Source organism: Juglans regia, chromosome 13 (genome assembly GCF_001411555.2).
Source record: "Juglans regia cultivar Chandler chromosome 13, Walnut 2.0, whole genome shotgun sequence".
In the NCBI taxonomy this organism is placed as follows: Eukaryota; Viridiplantae; Streptophyta; class Magnoliopsida; order Fagales; family Juglandaceae; genus Juglans; species Juglans regia.
In genome coordinates, this window is record NC_049913.1 from 38,050,437 (window position 1) to 38,070,799 (window position 20,363).

The following is a 20,363-nucleotide window of genomic DNA, read 5'->3' on the forward strand; positions in this document are numbered from 1 at the left end:
GGCTTTTGTTTGGACCAGAAAGTAGTCCCATTTTCCAATAATTTGCTTTGCTTCCTATGCTAAAACAATCATCCAACTCATCATGTAATCCATTGTTATTATAATATGTATATATATATCTAGCTTGATGAAAAGGGCAAAAGATAGCGATCGAGTGACAATTATATTTAACAATAACTTTTCAAAAAGGACTAATAATATTTATGGGTCTCGATGGAAACCCAAATATAATGGTTAAATAATATAGAGAGAGAAAAGAACACGATCGATCGACTTGACGTATGCCACAAACTATAAAAATATTGCAGTGCTATTAATTTATAATGTGCATTAACGTGACAACACTAATGAAACCCAATTCCACAAGGTAGTCATGATCAAACCCACCTGAGTTGTATTGAAAGCGAGTCATGATCTCCATGTACCAATCGTCAAAAAAGTTATCCATCCATGACTACTACTTTTCCAATCAAAACTAAGAAATAGAGAAATGCTCTTTTTTGTTTTTTTAATTTTGTCATCTCAAATTATATAAACTAATAATTGATGTATTGTATTTTAAGGGATATATAAATATTATTATAAACTAACTACTTAACGACAGGCTTCTAAAATTATATACAGCATATATATCAATCGGTATATATATATATATATGTTTGGAGATGACATATATATATATATATATAAAATAGAAGACGGAACTTAATAAATAATTGGGCTTATATATGCTGTATATATATATATAATATGATTCGTGGGAATTTATCGGATAATGTTTCATATATACAGATCATGATAAAAATCTAATATATATATATATATATATAACAACAATATATATTTTGAGATAACCTTAGCCATTTTCCTATAAGCATGAAGACATGGATGGTCAGTATATAAGTAGCAGCTAGCTAGGCATTCTAGATCATCTTTTCTAGGACACACACACACACACACATATATATAATCACTTAATTGCAATTATGTTGATAATATATATAAGCATTTTATCTGGCCAATATATATAATTTGATTGGACATTTCATCTTCCTCCATGGATGGATGATCTTTACCTACCTGATCCAGTACTTGTTTTGTTTTTGGTCTTCATTTCTTAAGGCACTAATTAATGGCATGCAGGTACGTACATAATTTATTTCATGCCCCTAGCCTCTTGTTTAATTGGCTAATCATCTTAATTTCCAGGCAATTACATGACCTGTATATAATATATATATATATATATAATATATATATATAAAAGGATATATGGACCACATTAATTTGAAGAAACAAGAAGCACCGAAAGTCACGTTCCAGCCTCCGATCCCTTTTTTCATAATTAAAAGACCAGCTAATTACTAGTACTGATCAATCAAATATATTTTGTTGCCTACCATGCATGCATCTTATAAAACATGATCTTAGAGGCCATTTATAACGGTCCATCAATATTCTCACGTACTACTAGGCCTGTTCAAAAAATGCTATGACCCGCACCTGCCCGATGCATCCGTCCGACCCCACCCATTAAATCCGGGTTCAACTAAACAACGGGTTGAAAATCATCCAACTCGCTGTTTAACGGGCGAAAGAGTAGTCTGATAGAGTCCTTCATTCTAAACAATCTCCAAACCTAGACCTCTCTCTCTCTCTCTCCCTCATCGATCACGATTCACGCCTGCAGGAAATCGAGTCTCTCTCTCTCTCCTCGATCACGATTCACGCCTTCAAGCAACCGAGTACTCCAAGCAAACACTTCAGCTGCCTGCAGAAACCCTAGCCAGTGGCATTCTTCGTCGCCGTCTCCATCAGTGTTCTCCGTCACCATTCGCCATCATCGTTCGGTCGCAGTTCCAAGATCAAGTCGATTTGCTGAGGTATGTTTCGTTTCTTGTGCTCTAAATTTTTGTTTTCACCTTCTCTGCCCTTCAAATATCTCGTCGTTGCTGGTATCACATGGAGCTTCCGTTGTGTTAGTTTTATTTAGGATTTGATTCGTTGGATCGTTAGTTTTATTTGGGGTTTGATTAGTTAATCTAGGTCTAATTCTTTCTTTGTTGAACTGCATTTGTGGCTGGTAATTTCAGCTGCAGTTTTGTACAAGTAATGCAATGTAGAAGGGTCCTTTAAGCTCTTTTCTTGTCTGGGTGTTCTTCAGGCAATGCAGAAACAGGTCACATGCATATAATTGGCGATGACCACCCAACTTAATTGTACGTTATGCTACTTTCTTTTTGACTAGAAAATGTATGAATATTTATTAAAAAAAAAAAACCGATTATTATTACCCGACGGGTCGGGTCGGGTTATATTGCACTGGCAATTGTTGCGGGCTATGACCGGACAGGCCAAAAACTATGATGGGCGGGTAATTGCACACCCCTACGTACTACATGTATAAAAGCTCTTCTTAAGTTCTAGAGAGAGAGAGAGAGAGAAGGGTCCCATGCATGAAAGTATTGTAGAATGACACAAGATCATGGAATTAGCCGTAGCTTATTATTATAACCAGAAAAAGACTAGCTAGCTGTCATCTACCCGTGAATAATATTAATATAAGATATTTAATTTACTTGGTTTTAATTAGATGTATATATTAGATTCATTAATTTATACTATATTATATATATCTACCACAAAAACTAAGAAAAGAAGTTGAGGAGGAACTCATCTTTATGAATCTGTTTTAATGTTTTTCAATATTAATATATAATTATGATCAGGTTGGTCATGTCTAAATCAAAGGTGACAAAATTAAAAACTGAAAGGAATTTCCAAAAGCATTAAATTGCATGTATTCAGGACCGGCCTCAGTTTATTGAAGCTAATACACAAAAGTTGGGTCGGATTCCACGGCCTGTAGCATGAATTATAAAAAATGGGTTCTTTTTTCCTTTTTTCTTTCTTTGTTAATTTTTATTTTCATTAGATTTCTTTGAGGCACAGCTCTCTGTAATTTTGAGGGCTAGGTTGGGCATGAGGCCAGGCGACCTGGATAAGTCGGGGCCAGCTCAGTCATGTGACCTTGTGTAGTGCTCCAAAGCTGGCGATACTTTGCGACAAAGATTTATTAACACATGTAAAAATACCGGACCCATTAATCCAAATCCAAATGCATTTTTAGCAACCCAAGAGTCCCACAGAATAAGAGAAGGGACAAGCTCAGCAAGGAGGTTGCTTTGATCAGAGTCAGCTAAGATGAAGTACCACAACAGAGATTGCTTACACTACAGCTTCCAAGTTCCAACCATTACATATGAAATTTGAACAACCAAAGAGGGAAAAAAGAGAGTACATTTTACACAGCAACAGCAAGCAAGCACACATGAGCCACATCCGGCCCACTTTATTCAAGACAGGTTAACACACAATCACACATACACTTGCACACTTGCCTATTGGCATTGATCTTCACTTCTTTTCTTGGAGTAGTGGAAGAAATACTTGTTTCACAGAACTTATTTGATGAGACCTATCCAGTTTTCCATCTGCAATAGTCGTGATCTGTTAACTCTAGTTCACGAAATTATTGGGCTGCTTCCCCCGGAACACATGGGGGTATTGATACAGCTGGATATTGAAACGAAAATTGGGATTCCACCATTGGTGAATTCTATGAGCGTCCCTGAAATTTTTGGATGGACCACCGTAAATAACAGTGAGATATGCAGAAGGAAGGAGATGCAACGTATCTTCTAAGTCCTTCCCAAATGCAGCACATTTAATCAGATTCCTAATAGGATTCTGCATTGCAAGCCTTTGGATTTCTCCATCTCCAAGGCCCTGCAATTTCTTCCTATTTTCAAAGTAACCAATATACTCTGCGGTAACAGCATCATCTGGATTCACAAACAGGTGAGGAATCCATGGAGATAGCGCAGCAAAAGGGTCATATTCTTGAGGCTTACGAGCGTCTGCAGCAAGGGCGAGGCCTACCTTGACAACATTGCCTGCAAAGCGGAGTCCACTCTTCAGTTTCTCGTTCTTGATCGGCTCTAGGGGGACAGATGGGAATGGCGGATTGAAAAGATATGTTTCAAGAAAACAATTCCTTTTGACGACCATGTTCTTTCCAACAAGCAATGCCATGGCTGACCCTAGAGAATGTCCAGCCAACCATACATTTCCAGCTCCAGCAGAATCAACAATGTTCTCAACACGCTGCATTGCAAGTCGAAAGCGGGAGGTCTGCTGCAGCTTGTTACTGATACACTTGAAGGCTAACTCGACAGCCTCGGGCCCTGAATCCAGTCCGAGGGCTTCTCCACGAAAGGCAATAACATAGTTTGGGACTTTTGAGGAAGGGTCTTTGTATTTGTATTTGTATTTATAAACGGCACCGAATATGGACAAGTCAACATCATCCACGAGAACGTAATCTAGTTTGAAATTGAAGAAGTTCCACCAGGGCGGAGCAAGAGCTTCATTAGGTCCGTGTCGGTGCAGGCGGTCATGTTCTAGAGTATAGACTCCTTGAATCAAGCTGGCAGCGACAGATCTTCGGTGATGTGCATTTCTCCTGAAACAAAGGATGTTTTAACTTTAAAAAATGCAGTAGCTAGGATCAACAAAACATTGCTATATGATGCGCATACTCTATGTTTATGCCTGAAAAAGATTAAAAAAAAATCTTTCTGCATGCTTGTTGTCACTTATATTTTATATTCTCTCCACATCAGCATGAGTCGTTTCTTGAGATAGATATAACCCTTGAATCAGCAGATGTCAGTCTGACAATTCATTTATGGTCCTTTTTTATGCAATTAAAATCAAATAATGGCCAAGCACTGCATGCTAAAAAGGGTCAGGGAGAAATAAAAAGGAAATCATGAATAAGAGTATGATATCTTGGACGGGTATTGCTGTGAGCAAGATAGCAGTGAAGAAAGTGTACGAGTATCATCTAATTTCTATAATGGTTTAGCCTCAAATCATTGTGTTATAATATATTCAAGAGCCAGTTTTTGAGCACTGGATACAGTAGTACTGCAGGTTAATTCATTCGAGTTGCCTAGCAGCAGCTTGCAGTTGATCATCACAGTAGTACTCCCTCGGTGAAGTCTTGCATGGTTTATGGTCTTACCAGTCAACAACAGTGAGATGGGTTGGTCCTGAAATGTTGAAAGCTTTCCTGTGAGATGTCATGCTAGCTCCTCGTGTTTTGTTTTTATTTTTTCCTTTCGCTTCCTGTTATCCTCGATCTGGAATAAGCTGCCATGCATGAGGCAAGAGCCAATCATGAAATTATGGTATATATGTATATGGAATTTGAAATGTGTGATTCAGATACTAAATGATCAGCTGTATAAATTTTGAATGAGTACATTAATTACCAAGCATTTCCCAATTGTATCTTCTCTCTCCCTCTCTCTAGATCTCTCTTAATTTATTTTCTTTTCCCCCCCATATTATATATAATATGTTGTATATATACCAAATGAATAAGAATTTGGATATGGCCTGGTAAGTATGTTGCATCAGCAAGCATGCAGCTAGCTTTCTATTTTCCCATTTCAGTTTCTTTAAAGCATGAAATTCTATTTATACGTTGATCGATCGAGTCACGCACCCTCCGTACTACCGTACGTTGAATTGACAAATTTTGATCTATAGATCGAACAGATCAATCACTCGTGCGATATATATGCACTGTACTGATGTCATCGAATTTCCCCACCCATTTAAAATTGGCTGAACATAATTATTAAACTTTTTCGAGTCTTATACGTACGTACTTCGATAATTGAATTTTGAATGAAGTTCTAGTACTTAAAAAAAAAAAGAATAATTCAAGTATTTAATCTACTCGTGGGAAAATGAAAACAATATCCTAAAATACCAACAAACTTTATCTATCAGCTCAGAACTACTCATCATCATGTTGATCCTATTATATATGGATACTAGCTAGAAATAGACCAGTTTCTTAATTAAACATCTCCGAATATATATGATCATGAATGAGTAATTATAATTAGGTATACGTAGTCTCAAAATATGAACAATACAGATCATGCAGTACTCTCATTCTATATATCATTCATGCATGCTAAATCATTAAATACTTTTTGTAATCAATTAAAAACATTCCACAAATACAATGGAGTTTTACGTTTTTTTTTAGCATAGTATAATGTACTATAATAAATTTGTGATTCAATTTTCGTATAAAAACATACCAAAAGTACTACGTACCTTCAATGTTAGCACGGAAACTCGCTGTTCATCTGAAAGTTATCGATCGGAACAATAATATATTTTGTGCTTTACTAAAACGAACAAGTTATTAAGAAGGGAACCAACTTGTCCAATACGTAAAAGAAGGGCTAAATTAAACTCGTTCACGTTATACTGCTACACCCATTTGAGTTTCGACGTCTGGCCTGTACTTATAGAAAGCAAGAGTACTTTGAGAGAGAATGGATAAGAAAAAACAGCAATTCCAAATTTGAGAGAAGAGAGAGAGAGAGAGAGATCATATTCGACAGTAATGTTTCGAGTTGAATATTCTTGCTATATATATTAGTTCTTATCCAATATTTTATCCTCTTTCCTCATATATGCTTTTTCCTTTTTGGTCATGCAGTTGAGTCTGGACTCTGGAGCCCTCTTTAATACCCTCTTTGTATCCTTGTGGTATATGAGTGAGAGGTCCAGTAATAAGGATAAGAAGATTCTTTCTTTCACAGATCCTCATCTTTCTTCATATGTGGTCTTCGACTCTTCCTTCATATTCTTATGGCTGCCATGCACATGCAAATAAAGCAGAGCCTAACCTTAGTTTCGGCAACCTTCCAGGCCAGTTTCCTGGAGCGACGAGGCAAAGGTGGTGGCCGGCGATATAAGCATGTGGCAGCGGCTGAATTTTTTTAATAGTTTACCAACAGAAGAGTGCTGATTAAAGGACAAATATCAATTGTGGAAATTCAGTCTCAGAAAGTGAAAAAAAAAAAACAAAAACCCTCAATTTTTAGAGTTCAGAACCCCTCTAGTACTCATCAAGCAAATCACTATGTCTCGTACGTGTTTAAGTATTTAATTCATTCTTATTTACAATTCACCTTACTTAGATAATGTGTACCATGTTAGAGAATTTGATTGATATTATCTTCAACACACCATGCATCATAAATAAACATTAATATGATAATATTCTTCTCGTATTTAGGTTTTTTTACCTTTTTATTTTTTATATTGTTACAAATATCAGAAGATAAACTATGAGAAAGTGATCATATTTGAAGATTAATCAGGCCATAAAGGTGAATTTTTTTGTAGCGCCATTTGAGTTAAGAGTTAAAGTACTCAAGGTGGACGGGCGATCGATCGATGTTATTATAATTAATGGATTGCTTCGTGAAATTTAGACACATGCACGACCTCTTACCCATCGTAAGTAATTAATTAGAGTACGTATATATATATATATATATTTATATGATACATCACAATTGCAATATTAGTTTATAATGTTTTCCTAAAAACCATTATTCAAACAAGGAAATTATAAATGATACTCCCACCGATTATCAGTACCGACAAAATGTAGTACTGATCGGTGTTTTTTTTTCTTAAAGCATTTGTGGTTTAGTACTAACACAAATGATTTAAAAAAAAAAAAAAATTAACACTATTGGTACACGATGTATTCGGTACTCTTTATCGGTGGATGTAGCAGTACCGTCCATTCAAACAATAGGATGCTGCTAGCGGATATACCTATATAACATGCCTACCTTTTTCGAAAATAAACAGATCAGAAGGAATCCTGATCGGAGATTCATATATATGCAGATGCGATACACAATGGTTCGGAGCTTTTAAGCTCTAAAATGTGCGACTAAAGCAACAAGCTGCTAGGAATATGCATGGCCCTTCTTTTGACTTGGTATAAGTTAAAAGCATGATCATGGACCAATACTACTTATATTCTACCATTGTCTTTCTGTATCCTTTCCTTCTTGTTAATAAAGTTGAGCCTTTTTTTTTCCCACTTTATATCTATGTGGTTTAATTGAGAGGATCTGTAACAAGGAATAAGTCCTTCGGCCCTTAATTTTTCTTGCTTCCCTTGATTTTCGTTTCTGGCCTGTGGGGAATATCCATAGAGAACTAGGCTACTTGCACAGCTTCTCGGCTTTTGTCGTTTTAATCTTTTTCCTTGTTATTCTTTTGTTGCTTTCAAACTAGTTCAGAACAGAACCATTGAGAGAACTCGATCTGAAACCAAAATTGAGAGAGAGAGAGAGAGAGAGAGAGAGGTTATGGAGATGGGTTGCACAATGGGTGTTCAAATGAGAGACGTGCGTAGCAGAAGGAGGAAGTGAGAGTGACGGGAGGAAAAAGAAAAACTGAAGGGGTGGAAAGGAGAAACCGTCGGGGAGAGGGGGAGGAAGAAGGAGAGAATATGATGTTCATACCAAAAACGACGTCGTTCTTCCTCAGCAACTGGCTTCTCCGTGGGCCTAGGTGTTACGGCTGATCTACTTGGCAACATGGGCGCGCCTTGAACCAGGAGATACATCTCCATTAGCTTATAACCCCCCACTTTCATTCCAAGCTTTCATAGCGAAAAAGATCCTACCTAGAACTTGTGTGATACTACCCCATAAATGCATGCTTGTAATACTCTCCTTGACTATGTTTGCTTGTAAAATAAAACATATAAATATATATATATATATTTATATATGACAGACTTTTCATGATAAGACTAGTTCTCATACTCTTATATATTATGAGATAATGAGAAGATGATGAATAATATATATTTTTTTATAATTTAATAGACATTTTGCGTTTTGTAATTCAAATTATTATCGACAAAAACATACAAAACTCCTAAATTATTAAAGAAAAGATTTAATGTATGCAATCCATTAAAATTCAACAATCTTCTTTTTATTCAGGCAAATATCTTTAGAACCAACTCATGTGAACAAAGATCAGAGAGCTCTATCAATATTATTATTCATTGGTACACACTTGGGCCAAACACACTCGCCACTTATTTTGGGTCCATTAACTGTACACACTTGACCGCTTTATTCAATACAGTACAGGATTACAAAAGATCTACGCTGGGGCATGCAACATGTTTGATTAAGAACTCCATCATCCCCATTACTGGGGATCCTTTGTGGTAGGATACACATATCGAGTTGATTGGCAGCGAACTTCACGATCCCACCACTGGCAAAGTCCATGAGCGTCAAGGAAATTCATGAAATAATTAGCAGCAGGTAATTTTTCGTGTGGGCGAGATTTATTGAGAATTTGATCTGCAGAAGGAAGGAATTGCATTGCATCTTTTAAATTTTCCCCCATTGTTAAATGTTTGACTAGATTTATCGTAGTACAGCTCATTCCTGAGAGCGTCCTCATTTCTGGAGCTGTTTCCAGCTTGTGATCTTTGAAGTATGCAATATATTCTGAGCAAATAAAATCACCCGGGTTCACAAACAGGTGAGGAGTCCAGCCTGATAACAAACAAAAAGTGTCAGCCTTCTGCTCCTGCATTTGAGGATTAATTCGAGCTTCTACAGCAATGGCGAGGCCTATCTTGAATATACCGCGTACAATGCGGACCAGGTGCTTCATGTCTTCGTCCATACTAGTACATAAATTCTCTATGTGGAGAGATGCGTATGGTGGATTAAAAAGATAGGCTTCAAGACAACAATTCTTCTTTAACATCATGTTCCTTCCAACGATTAATGCTATAGCTGACCCCAGTGAGTGTCCAGCCAACCATACATTTGAACTTCCATTCGAATCAACAAAGTTTTCAACACACCGCATTGCAAGTTGAGAGCGATGGGACTCTTGAAGTTCGTTAACGAAGAATTTCAGGTTTAACTTGAGGTCCCTTAGCCTTAGGATTAATGTGCCCCGAAAGGCAATAACATATCTTGGGACGTTTGAATCATCTGAGGCTGAGCATTTGACATTAATGTATTTGTAAACGGCACCGAATATGGACCCCTCATTATCTTTTAGAGATTGATGTAATTGGAAATTGAAGGATTGCCACCAGGGTTCAGCATATAAGTATGTGGGTTTTTTGCGGAGAGTCCTATGGCGATCATTTTCTAGGACATATACTCCTTGAACCAAGCTGGCAGTGACAGATCTCCTGTGATCTGCATTTTTCCTGCAAAACTTATAATATTTGGATTAATTTTCTTTTGAATTCTTCAACAGTAGTACTGTTTTAAAATCTAGATCGATGATCCAATCCTGTTGAATTCTCCAGCATGCATACTGTTCTACAATTAAATGACACACACACACACACACACGTACGCCTATTATGCACAAACTCTACAGTTCATTTCTCTGTGTGTTTGAACACAATTAATCATTGAGATAAAGATATTAACCTTGACTCAGCAGACTCTGGGAGCAAAAAAAATAGTCCATGCGTTGCATATTCAAAAAAAAAAATTATATATATATGGGATCATCAATAAGATCATAAGCTATTTGGAGTGCATGCAGGTTTATCATTGGCTAATTATCATGTCTTACCAGTCAACAGTATCAGCTTTGAGATGTTTAGGCCCTGTATTATCGAACTTATCTTTCTGGATCTCGTCCAATATCTTTTTCCAAAGCCCCTGAAATGGTATATGAAGCAATGATATTGTACAACATTAATATATGTTAGCGAGGTGACCTAAAAAATGATAGCAATTAGGAAACTTTCTTTTGATCTGAAACTGGAACACTTCTGTGTTTCACTTACACGAACATGTTCACTTGCACGAACAAGACAAGAAGGGAATTCCATAGAGTAGGTGTAAAATATGTGCTATGCTGTTAATATGCTGCATGCACCCATTTGAAACTCGTTGCGTACTTATAGAGAGAGATCCACAGTACGGTTTCGTATTGATCATTCTTGCTTGTGAAGTTACTAATTGTCCAATAAACTTAACCTAGCTAATCGGAAAAATCGTGCGGGTCAGATCATTTCCTCTTAATTAGTGAACCAATGAAATATTTAACTAAATGAAATAAAATATAGATCAGTCAAGATTCGAACTCAAAACCTTTATTTTGATAAGTAATCACTTGTCTTAAAAGTTGAAGTTTTTGGAGCAAGATTTATCTTCTTTTTTATAGTGTTTTTCCTTTGTGGTCATAAAGACGTTGAGGATGGAGATAGCCCCTGCAGCTCCCTTCCCCTCTCCCCCCTTTTCATATGTGCTTGTGAGGAGATCCGTAATCCAGAATATAATAACATTCCTTCTTTGCTTTCCAAATTCAAATTCCCTTGGCCGGACTTTGTTTTATAGCATGTGGGGGTTCATGGAGATGCTGCATGCACATGCATATCCTAAATCCTTATCATGATACTTTTCATTGTTTTCCTCGATGTGCTATGGGGTGGTCCACGCGCTGTCATAAGAGAGCCTAAATATTACCTTAGTTTCGGACGTCAAGCTTCCATCATCCTTCATGAGCGGCAACGAGGCAAAGGGGTGGCCGGCAGTTGCATGCATGCGGCATTGCTGAAGGTGTGGTGGCCGTATTTGGTCTTGTTGATGCGAATGGACGGGCCGAGAGACGGGAGAAAATCGGAGATAAGTGAGACCTCTTGATCGAACTATTCTTCTTACCTTTTTTTTTCTGGTGCATAATGGTAACGGAGAAAAGAATCGTTAGTGAAATTAATGAGAACACATGATGAATGGAATTTATTGACAAACAGACAAAGTTAAAAAATTCAAACAGTTCAATGAAAACAAGCAAAAACCAGAAACGTAACAGAGAAAAATGTATTGTATTTCCTGATCAATATTTACCGAGAATTAAAGACATTAATCATTCATCTGATCTTACAGCTTCGACTCTCCTTTAAGGTTGAAGTAACTTTCGGTGATCTCTGGTTCACGTTAAAAAGAAAAAGAAAAACGATGTATATGATTTAATACTCTATATATATATATATATAATATAAACACTTTGGATTATCCCCCTCTTTATAAATTTATCCTCAAAGTGGTCACACCGTCCAAAAAGGTTATCTTCTTTACACATGGCCCCTCTCTAAAAGTACATTTTTCATGGATACGAGCGCTATCCACATGAGATATAGATGAATTTTATAATAATATTTTTTGCATTTTAAATATATTTTTTTTTAGAATAACGCTATTCTTCATTTTAAATTTCATCATCCTCAATCATTCCTGCCATTAATAAGTAATGGAACTGATAAAATCTTAAGATGAAGTCACTACAAAAAAAGGGGCATTTGCCGGCATTTTTATTACTGACATTTATGTAAATGCCGGTACAAGTAGTGATTTGCCGACGTATTATGTATGCGCCGTTAATTAGCGGCACATACGACTATACGCCGGTACTTAAATACACATTTACCGGCATTTGAGCAAGCGCCGCGAATGTGGAGTTGATTTGGCCGCGTTTAGATTACCGGCGGTTATGGATATGCCGGAACAATAATATTTTATCGACGTTTCATTTTTACGCCAGTAATTAAATATATAGATTTACTGGCATTTGCGTAAGCGTTGGTAAAATATGGAGGATTTAGCGGCATATATATTAGCGGCACTTAAAGATATGCAGGGAAATATATATATTTATCTACGTTTCATTTTTACGCCGGTAATTTAATATATATTTTTCGGCGTTTGCATAAATGACATTAAAGTAGAGAGGATTTAACGGCATTTATATTAGAGACGCTTATAGATATGTCAGAAAATAGTTATTTATTGACGTTTTATTTTCACGCCGGTAATTAAATATTTATTTATCGGCATTTACATAGGCGTCAGTAAAGTATAGAGGACTTAGCGGCGTTTTTATTACTAGAAGGCTGGAAAATGGACATTTATTGATGTTTTATTTTCATTCCTGTAATTAAATATACATTTATCGGCATCTGCATAAATGCCAGTAATAAAATATCATTTTTCCCATGTTTTTTCTCAAATTTAAAAGCTACAGCCTATTCTCACTTAAACCAAAATAATAAAATAATTGTACCCCAAAGATAATTAAAGGTGAGGTAGCTTTTGAGAGAGAGAGACAAAAAAAAAATTTGAGCTAGAGCAAGCAATTTAAAATAAAAAAAAAAGTATACATGACCAGTCAATATAGAAACGTGACCTATATATTATGAGATTTTGGTATTGGATTTGGAAATTGGAAGTTGGTTGAGATTGGATTTGGTATTGGGTTGAGGAAACGTGGGGTGGGAGTATTTATAGAATAGGACTCAATATTTATGGAATGGGAATAATAAATTTTTTAATTAAATTTGGTATTTTTATAAATTAAAAAATAAAATTTTTGGCAGATAAACTCAAGCTAGGTTTTTGTGGTTTTGTAACGGGCACAAGGAACCCAAGCCCGCGAGAACACAAGCTGGATCCTCCCACGCCGAAGCACGTCTCCCATGCACATCACCGATCGATGCACGTTTCTTCCCCCCATTATTTACTAGGGTTTTCAACAACGCCACACACGTTAATTTCACAAACTTATTTGCACCTAAATCATCTTCCCCAAGCTAGGGTTGCCGCATGAAAAATACTAGCCCTGCATCCTTCTTCCTCAACCCCACGTATATTCACCACCCCGGCCAGTGCCCAACCAATATTGCATGCACTCACGGCCATTAACAGCCGCTGCCACCAGCCTCCATCTCGTAGCCCCACCGTAGTGCCCCCTGCTCAGCCAACGTAGCCACTGCAGAAGCTCCACGCACGGAACCGCAACGTCAAGCGCGCGGTTGTTGAGAAACACCAACCCGAAAGTCAGTCCCTTCGCGTCCAACCTTCAGCCCTTGGCCGCCTGGCCGTGACCACCAAACCTCACTGCCCACCCTGCCCCTCACCCACTCGTAGTGCCACCACCGTAACCCAGCCGCAAATCCACAGTGGAGCCACCGTTGGTCATCACGACGAAGGCTCTGTTTTCACCATACCGAAACAGAGCATCCCATTATCCTTGCTCCCGATTCCGTTAGGCGCCGCCAGCCTCGGCACGGTGAAGTCCAGCTCACTGGCGTGTTCACCTCAGCCGCCCAGCTCCGCCAGAGTGCCCCCTGCACGCCTCCATCGCTCTCGGTAAGCCACATCCGATCAATATTCCAGTACTCTCTCCGTCTCTGTTTCTCTCACATTATCTCTCTCTCTCTCATCTCTCTCTCTCTCTCTCTCAGTCCTCTTCCGCCTCGCCGACCATCCACGACCGCCGCTCGTTGCCTCTCTCGGTGAGTCCTGATCTGGTGCCTGGCCACACAACGAAACGGACGTACGTATAGGCCGATTGTAAGTGTTGTGTTTTGTTTTTTTTTTCTTAGGCATTTACGTAAATTGCTTAGTATTAAATTACACATATGCCCTTTAAGTGTATTTATAAGTTTGGACGTTTTTATTTTTTACCGAGGCTGTCAACAGGATTCATAGAACTTGTAAAATATTTTAAGTAGACCTAATATTATTTTATAGTACAAAAATTATATTTTTCAAAAATATTTTAGAATTAATGTATTAATTAGAGTGATTAGCGATATTGATGAAATGTGAAAGAGTGATGGTATTTTAATCTACCTTCATTCCAACTAGGGCTGCAAACGGGCCGGTCCGGTCCGGTCCGGCGATGGACCTAAAATTTTCGGTCCATTATTTTTCCGGACCGGACCGGACCGAACACCCAAAGGGACCGGACCGGACCAGTCCAGTCGGTCCGCCCTCTTTTTTTTTTTTAATAATTAATAAAAAAATTTATTTAAAATACTAAATTAAATTAAGTGACTTATTAATATTGATTATGTAACAAACTCAATAAAAAAATATTTTATATGGTCAATGATAATAAATTAGATGAAAATTATATTATTAATTTATATAATTTCTATATAAGTAACTAATTGATATTATATATTTATTAATTCATAGAATATTAACAAGTGTTAATAGTATATTTAAAATTTTATATTGTTAATAGTGATAGGTTAAATGAAGATATATATAAAATATTGTTAATTTATAGAATATTAACAAGTATTAATAATATATTTAAAAATTTATATTGTTAATTGTAAAATTATTATATATAAAACATATATAAAAATTTTTTTTTTTTAATTTTTCATTCGGTCCGGTCCGGTCCAAAAAAACTGTGGACCGTGGACCGGACCGAATGATTTCGGTCCTCTAAAATATGGACCGGACCGGACCGGTCTAAGTCTCGGTCCGGTCCGGTCGGACCGAACCACCCCTAATTCCAACATGTACATGCTTAAAATTACCTATAGGCTTTAGCTATATATCCACCAATTATTTGTTGATTTGTGATGCGCACACTTTCCCTAAGATGCAGTGATTCGTTTGCATTAAATCCATTTTGATACAAATAATATATATTGTAGGTTATCTAGCTAGATCAGTTACAATTAATAGCAATATGGACAAGACCAGTTGGATGACAATGCGTCGAAATACGAAAGAATATGTTGATGGTGTTAATGGATTTTTAAAGTTTGCAAGTGACAACATGGGTATTGATGGGTTAATCTGTTGCCCATGTAAAAAGTGTTGCTTGTCCAAATATTTCAAGGTCGATATGGTGCACGACCACTTGATTTACTATGGAATTTGTCAGGGTTACACAATTTGGCACGCTCATGGTGAGAAGGTAAATTCTACACCTAATGTTGGTACTAATACCCCCGCCAATGATGAGCAAAGCCAAGAAGGACCTAGTGAGATGCATACAATGTTACAAGATGTTTTTCCTATGTTTGTACCTGGAGTGGTTGGAGATGGGCTTGAAATGGGTGTGGAAGCTGAAGCGATGGATGAAAATTCTCAAGGTCCTAATGATGGTGTTCAAAAGTTTTATAACATGTTAAAAGATGCCGATGAGCCATTATATGAAGGATGTACAAAACATAGCAGGTTTAGTGCTATTGTACGTTTGTGGAATATGAAATGTTTAGGCGGATGGAGTAACAATATCTTTGCAGAGCTTCTTGAATTTCTAAATGAATTACTTCCATCGGGAGCATCGTTACCTAAAAATACATATGAGGCTAAAAAGTACATGAGTGACTTAGGGCTTGAATGCATAAAAATCCCAGTATGTCCTAACGGTTGTATGTTGTTTTGGAAGAATAATGAAAATAGAGAAACATGTATGTTTTGTCAAACTTCAAAATGGAAGCAAAATGCTGATACAGATGGAAGGAATAAAAGAAGCCCAGCAAAAGTTTTGCGTTGGTTTCCTTTGAAGTCAAGATTGCAAAGACTTTTTATGTCATCGAAAACTGCTTCACACATGAAGTGGCATGCTGAAGGTCGAACAGATGATGGTGTATTACGACATCCGGCTGATGGGATGGCCTGGAAGACATTTGACTCACAACACACTGATTTTGCATCTGACCCACGCAACGTCAGACTTGGATTAGCCGCAGATGGATTTAATCCTTTTGGTAACATGAGTGTTTCTCACAGTACTTGGCCAGTAATGATCATACCTTATAATTTGCCTCCTTGGATGTGTATGAAACGATCGACTTTCATGTTATCCTTGATAATCCCAGGCCCATCTTCACCCTCTATGAAAATAGATGTGTACCTCGAGCCTTTAATAACAGAACTAAAGGAATTATGGGAGGTCGGATCACCGACCTATGATGCCTGCTCCAAAAAAATGTTTACAATGCGTGCAGCCTTGATGTGGACAATCAATGACTTTCCTGCATATGGTGATTTGTCTGGATGGAGTACGAAAGGTCGATTTGCGTGTCCTTGTTGTATGGATAATACGTGGTCTAAGTGGTTAAAACATGGAAGAAAGTTTTCGTATATGGGACATAGAAGATTCTTACCCATGAATCATAGGTGGAGAAAGCAAGGTAGTGCATTTGATGGTACAAAAGAAATTAATCATCCGCCTGTTGTGCCAAATGGAGATGACATTATGAGACAATTAGAGAATGTTGAATATGTTGCTGACATGCAGAAAAGAAAAAGGACTACTGAACATGATCTTGACATGCAATCCATATGGAAGAAGCGCAGTATTTTCTTTGATCTACTTTCTTATATATGTTTTAACTCTTCAAGTAATTTACAGGAAAAAAAGACCGGAGCCTTGCCAAGTCGAGCACAATTATTTGTAAATACCCACAAACGTAAGAACGGCACACATTTGAACAATGAAACGGAAAAAGTAGTGGTATGTTTATTTATGCATTTACTATTTCTTTTCCATCTTATAAAGTACCTTAATAAGCATATTCGTGTATTCTCTTTATGTTTTTCTGTAGACTGAAATGGAGGAACTCCTTACCCATGACCCCACCTCCAGACTAGGAGGTACTGGAGGGACCATGACTTGGGCACCTGATGATATTTATTCCAAGGTCATGGGCCCAGAATGTCATGGGCGAGTGCGTGGTTTAGGTTTTGGGCAAACCACAAAAAAGAGGTGCAACACGCATTCAACATCTACATCAACATCGCAATCGACAATAGAGATGATACAAAACGAGTTAACTGTGTTAAAAAACATGTTTTATGGCTACATTCAAGCACAGGTTACTAAAAAAATAGTTTCATATAAACTAGCTTCAGTATTATTTCTTATAAGTAATTTTATGCATTTATCTTTGATATCATCATTGAATGTTGTATGCAGATTGAAGGGAAAAATCCTCTTGAAGGAATATCTCTAAATGAACTTCAGAAATTACTTGCACCAAATCAATCAGGTGACTTTTTATGTTTTGCAACATAATTGAAAGAAAATATTGCATGCAATTAATATGTCAACTTTAATGCTGATCTTTATTATTTTATATGATATAAATGAGTTTGTACTATGAAGATCTTATTGAATGTATGCACATTATTTTGTAGCTATCATTCATAATGAGAATGGAGAAAATAGGAATGACGATGCAGAGGACCACAATGAAGATGAAGAAGTGGAAGAGGATGATGATGATAATGATGATGATAACGAGGGAGATGACATGGATGATGATGATGGATATGATTGATTTCTGTTAATTTTCAATTGTTGTTTATTGTCTTTTTGCATTTGAATTATTTACTGATTAAACTATGATGGATCCAGCCATTGAAGTGATTTCAGCAGTGGTGCGTTACTTTCTGTTATAAAAAAAAAAAAAAAAAATTTCCAGGTCCATAAAAATGGAAAGCTTTTTGGTGAAATGAAATTAAGGCCCCGATCAGGGAGAGGCCACATGGACAGTGACACCCTTTGAGTGAAAAAAGATCTGCAAATTAAAGAGTTAAGTCTACTGTCGTGGAAAGAATGCTAGTCGTATGTGTTTCTATTTCTGGGTTGGTACTGTTGGGATTACCAATATATGCCTCCATTAGAGCAAACATTGCAAAACTTCGTACAAATAAAGTAAAACCGGTCAAGACAAATAAATCTTTTAAAAAAGAAACAATCACATTTTTCTTTTTTTCTTATTTTATAATTTTTCCTTACTCATTACAATTTTTCACATGTTTCTCTCAAATTTAAAGCTATTCTCTCAAATTTTTCCTGAATATACGATATTTCTCGCTTTCTCGATTTTCTCTATTCTTTCTTTTTTTTTTCAACTCTGTTACTTCTTTCTTTATTTTCCCAACTCAAGTAAATATATGACCGATACATGCATGTGCTTTCCGGTTCAGGGCATTTTATGCATGTTTAGCATTATTCCAGCTATGTTATGATGCTTTTCAGATAATTTGCAGCATAATTACGGAATTAAACAAAAAAATATCACTGCTTTCCGGTGTCATTGTATAATATTAATAATTCTATATAATTCTTAATCTATGAAAAAAACATTAATAGAACAAAAAATAAATTGAAAAAAAATGTTATTAAATTTATAATATTTTATTATTATTTTGACTAATATATGGATAATTCAATGTGAATAAATTTTAAGTAGAATAGCCAAATGCAAAATCATGTCTATTATGCATATTTTACATTTGCATTTGCATAATCTAATGCTAATGCTCTTATAAGCTCTAATTGATATAGCTCACGTTGCTTGAAATTGAAAATTCTTGTGAATATGCTCTAATTAAAGGAAATTGATACTATGTTGCTTGAGTTTGCCACCCCAATTTGAATGCTAATATATATTTGTTTTTAAAAAAAAATCCTAATAGTTAACAAAGTAACTATTAGTAAATTGATGTATTTAAAAAAAACATTTTAAATATATTTAATAATGCTTAAAAAAAGGAAAAAAATTAAAAAACTGCAAAAGCACAAGGAACGTCAAGCGATATAGGGCTGTACAGAAACCGATAGCACCGGCCGCCACCGACGCGAACCGACCGGCCGCGTCAGGAACCAGCCGGAACCGGTGGAGAACCGGTCGGCGTGCGGTGGAAATTTCAAGAAACCGATGTTCAGCGGTTCGGTCTCGATTTGAAACTGGACCGGACCGCTGAACCGACCGATATAATAAAATCTTTTTTTTTTTAATATACCCTTATCAAAACGGCGTCGTTCCACTTAAGTTTAAGTTGAACGGCGCCGTTTTAGTTAATAAGTACTGCAAATGATACTGGAAACGACGCCGTTTGGCATTAAACCAAACGTCGTCGTTTTATTAAGGACGTAAGAAAAAAATAATAAGTCTGAAACGACGCCGTTCCACTTAAACTTAAGTGAAACGGCGTCGTTTCGTTAAGAGTATTCTTCTTCTCCCCCGATCTTCTTCTTCCCCGAACTCTCCTTTGTAACCCTCTCTCTCTCTCTCTTCTGTAACTCTCTCTCTCTCCTATGCATCTCTCCCTCTCTCATTCTCTCTCATAATTATCTCACTAGAACTGTCAAAGAACCGACGCCGACCGAGAACCGGCAGAGAACTGCCTCGATCGGTGTCCTCCTCGCCATCGACCGGTTACGGTCGGCACCTCATCCATTTTTCCAGCCGTCGGTCGGCGTCGGTTTTGCCCAAAAACCGCGCCGACAACGTCGGTTTTCACCCCTAAAGCGATACATGCTAGGCAGCATAGTAATACTATCCATAATTGGAACATAGTTGTGGAACTACTAATTAATTATAGTATAACCAATTAAGTATCAAGATCTAAGTATTAATTATAATTTCTCTAAGACATAAAGTAGTATATATATATTGGTATAAGTTATTTTTAAGTATGTCCTGAAAGAACATTTAGCAATTACTCTATTATATACTGTACTAGTACATATTCTAGTATTAAGTATATGTAAAATTGATTAATAATTTGTGATACTATAATATATATGACATAATTAGTAACACTTCTGCAAGCTGTATAGTTGAACATAAG

At 36.7% G+C, this 20,363-nt stretch overlaps 3 protein-coding genes and 2 long non-coding RNA genes across 7 annotated transcripts; 3 read left to right on the plus strand and 2 right to left on the minus strand.

The window, feature by feature from the left end:
- Nucleotides 1-3,200: 3,200 nt before the first annotated feature.
- LOC109002541 (GDSL esterase/lipase At4g10955-like) lies at nucleotides 3,201-6,425 on the minus strand. 2 transcript variants are annotated; one of them, XM_018980329.2, is made up of 3 exons: nucleotides 6,202-6,425; nucleotides 5,090-5,217; nucleotides 3,201-4,525 (listed from the first exon to the last, which is right to left on the minus strand). In XM_018980329.2, the coding sequence occupies exons 2-3, from the start codon at nucleotides 5,149-5,151 to the stop codon at nucleotides 3,520-3,522; spliced, it is 1,068 nt and encodes a 355-aa protein (XP_018835874.1). In that variant the 5' UTR covers nucleotides 5,152-5,217; nucleotides 6,202-6,425; the 3' UTR covers nucleotides 3,201-3,519. The 2 variants fall into 2 exon arrangements, with proteins under 2 accessions (XP_018835874.1, XP_018835875.1); XM_018980330.2 differs by having other exon boundaries at nucleotides 5,090-5,207; nucleotides 6,202-6,355.
- A 2,460-nt stretch (nucleotides 6,426-8,885) lies between these two features.
- Nucleotides 8,886-11,473, minus strand: LOC109002539 (GDSL esterase/lipase At4g10955-like). Of its 2 annotated transcripts, none has more exons than XM_018980328.2 (3): nucleotides 10,754-10,841; nucleotides 10,537-10,625; nucleotides 8,886-10,159 (listed from the first exon to the last, which is right to left on the minus strand). In XM_018980328.2, exons 1-3 carry the CDS (start codon nucleotides 10,796-10,798, stop codon nucleotides 9,130-9,132), a joined length of 1,164 nt encoding a protein of 387 aa, XP_018835873.1. In that variant the 5' UTR covers nucleotides 10,799-10,841; the 3' UTR covers nucleotides 8,886-9,129. The 2 variants fall into 2 exon arrangements, with proteins under 2 accessions (XP_018835873.1, XP_035540691.1); XM_035684798.1 differs by lacking the exon at nucleotides 10,754-10,841 and adding an exon at nucleotides 11,436-11,473 and having other exon boundaries at nucleotides 8,952-10,159.
- A 2,027-nt stretch (nucleotides 11,474-13,500) lies between these two features.
- On the plus strand, nucleotides 13,501-14,302 carry LOC108999703. The gene is made up of 2 exons (XR_001997551.2): nucleotides 13,501-14,114; nucleotides 14,210-14,302. It is a non-coding gene; the product is annotated as an uncharacterized LOC108999703 (long non-coding RNA).
- A 1,154-nt stretch (nucleotides 14,303-15,456) lies between these two features.
- Nucleotides 15,457-17,039, plus strand: LOC109012936. The gene is made up of 2 exons (XM_035684406.1): nucleotides 15,457-16,789; nucleotides 17,020-17,039. The coding sequence occupies exons 1-2, from the start codon at nucleotides 15,457-15,459 to the stop codon at nucleotides 17,037-17,039; spliced, it is 1,353 nt and encodes a 450-aa protein (XP_035540299.1).
- Nucleotides 17,040-17,139: 100 nt separating this feature from the next.
- Nucleotides 17,140-17,998, plus strand: LOC118344303. Its single transcript, XR_004798077.1, has 4 exons — nucleotides 17,140-17,235; nucleotides 17,327-17,596; nucleotides 17,698-17,770; nucleotides 17,919-17,998. It is a non-coding gene; the product is annotated as an uncharacterized LOC118344303 (long non-coding RNA).
- The last annotated feature ends 2,365 nt before the right edge of the window (nucleotides 17,999-20,363 follow it).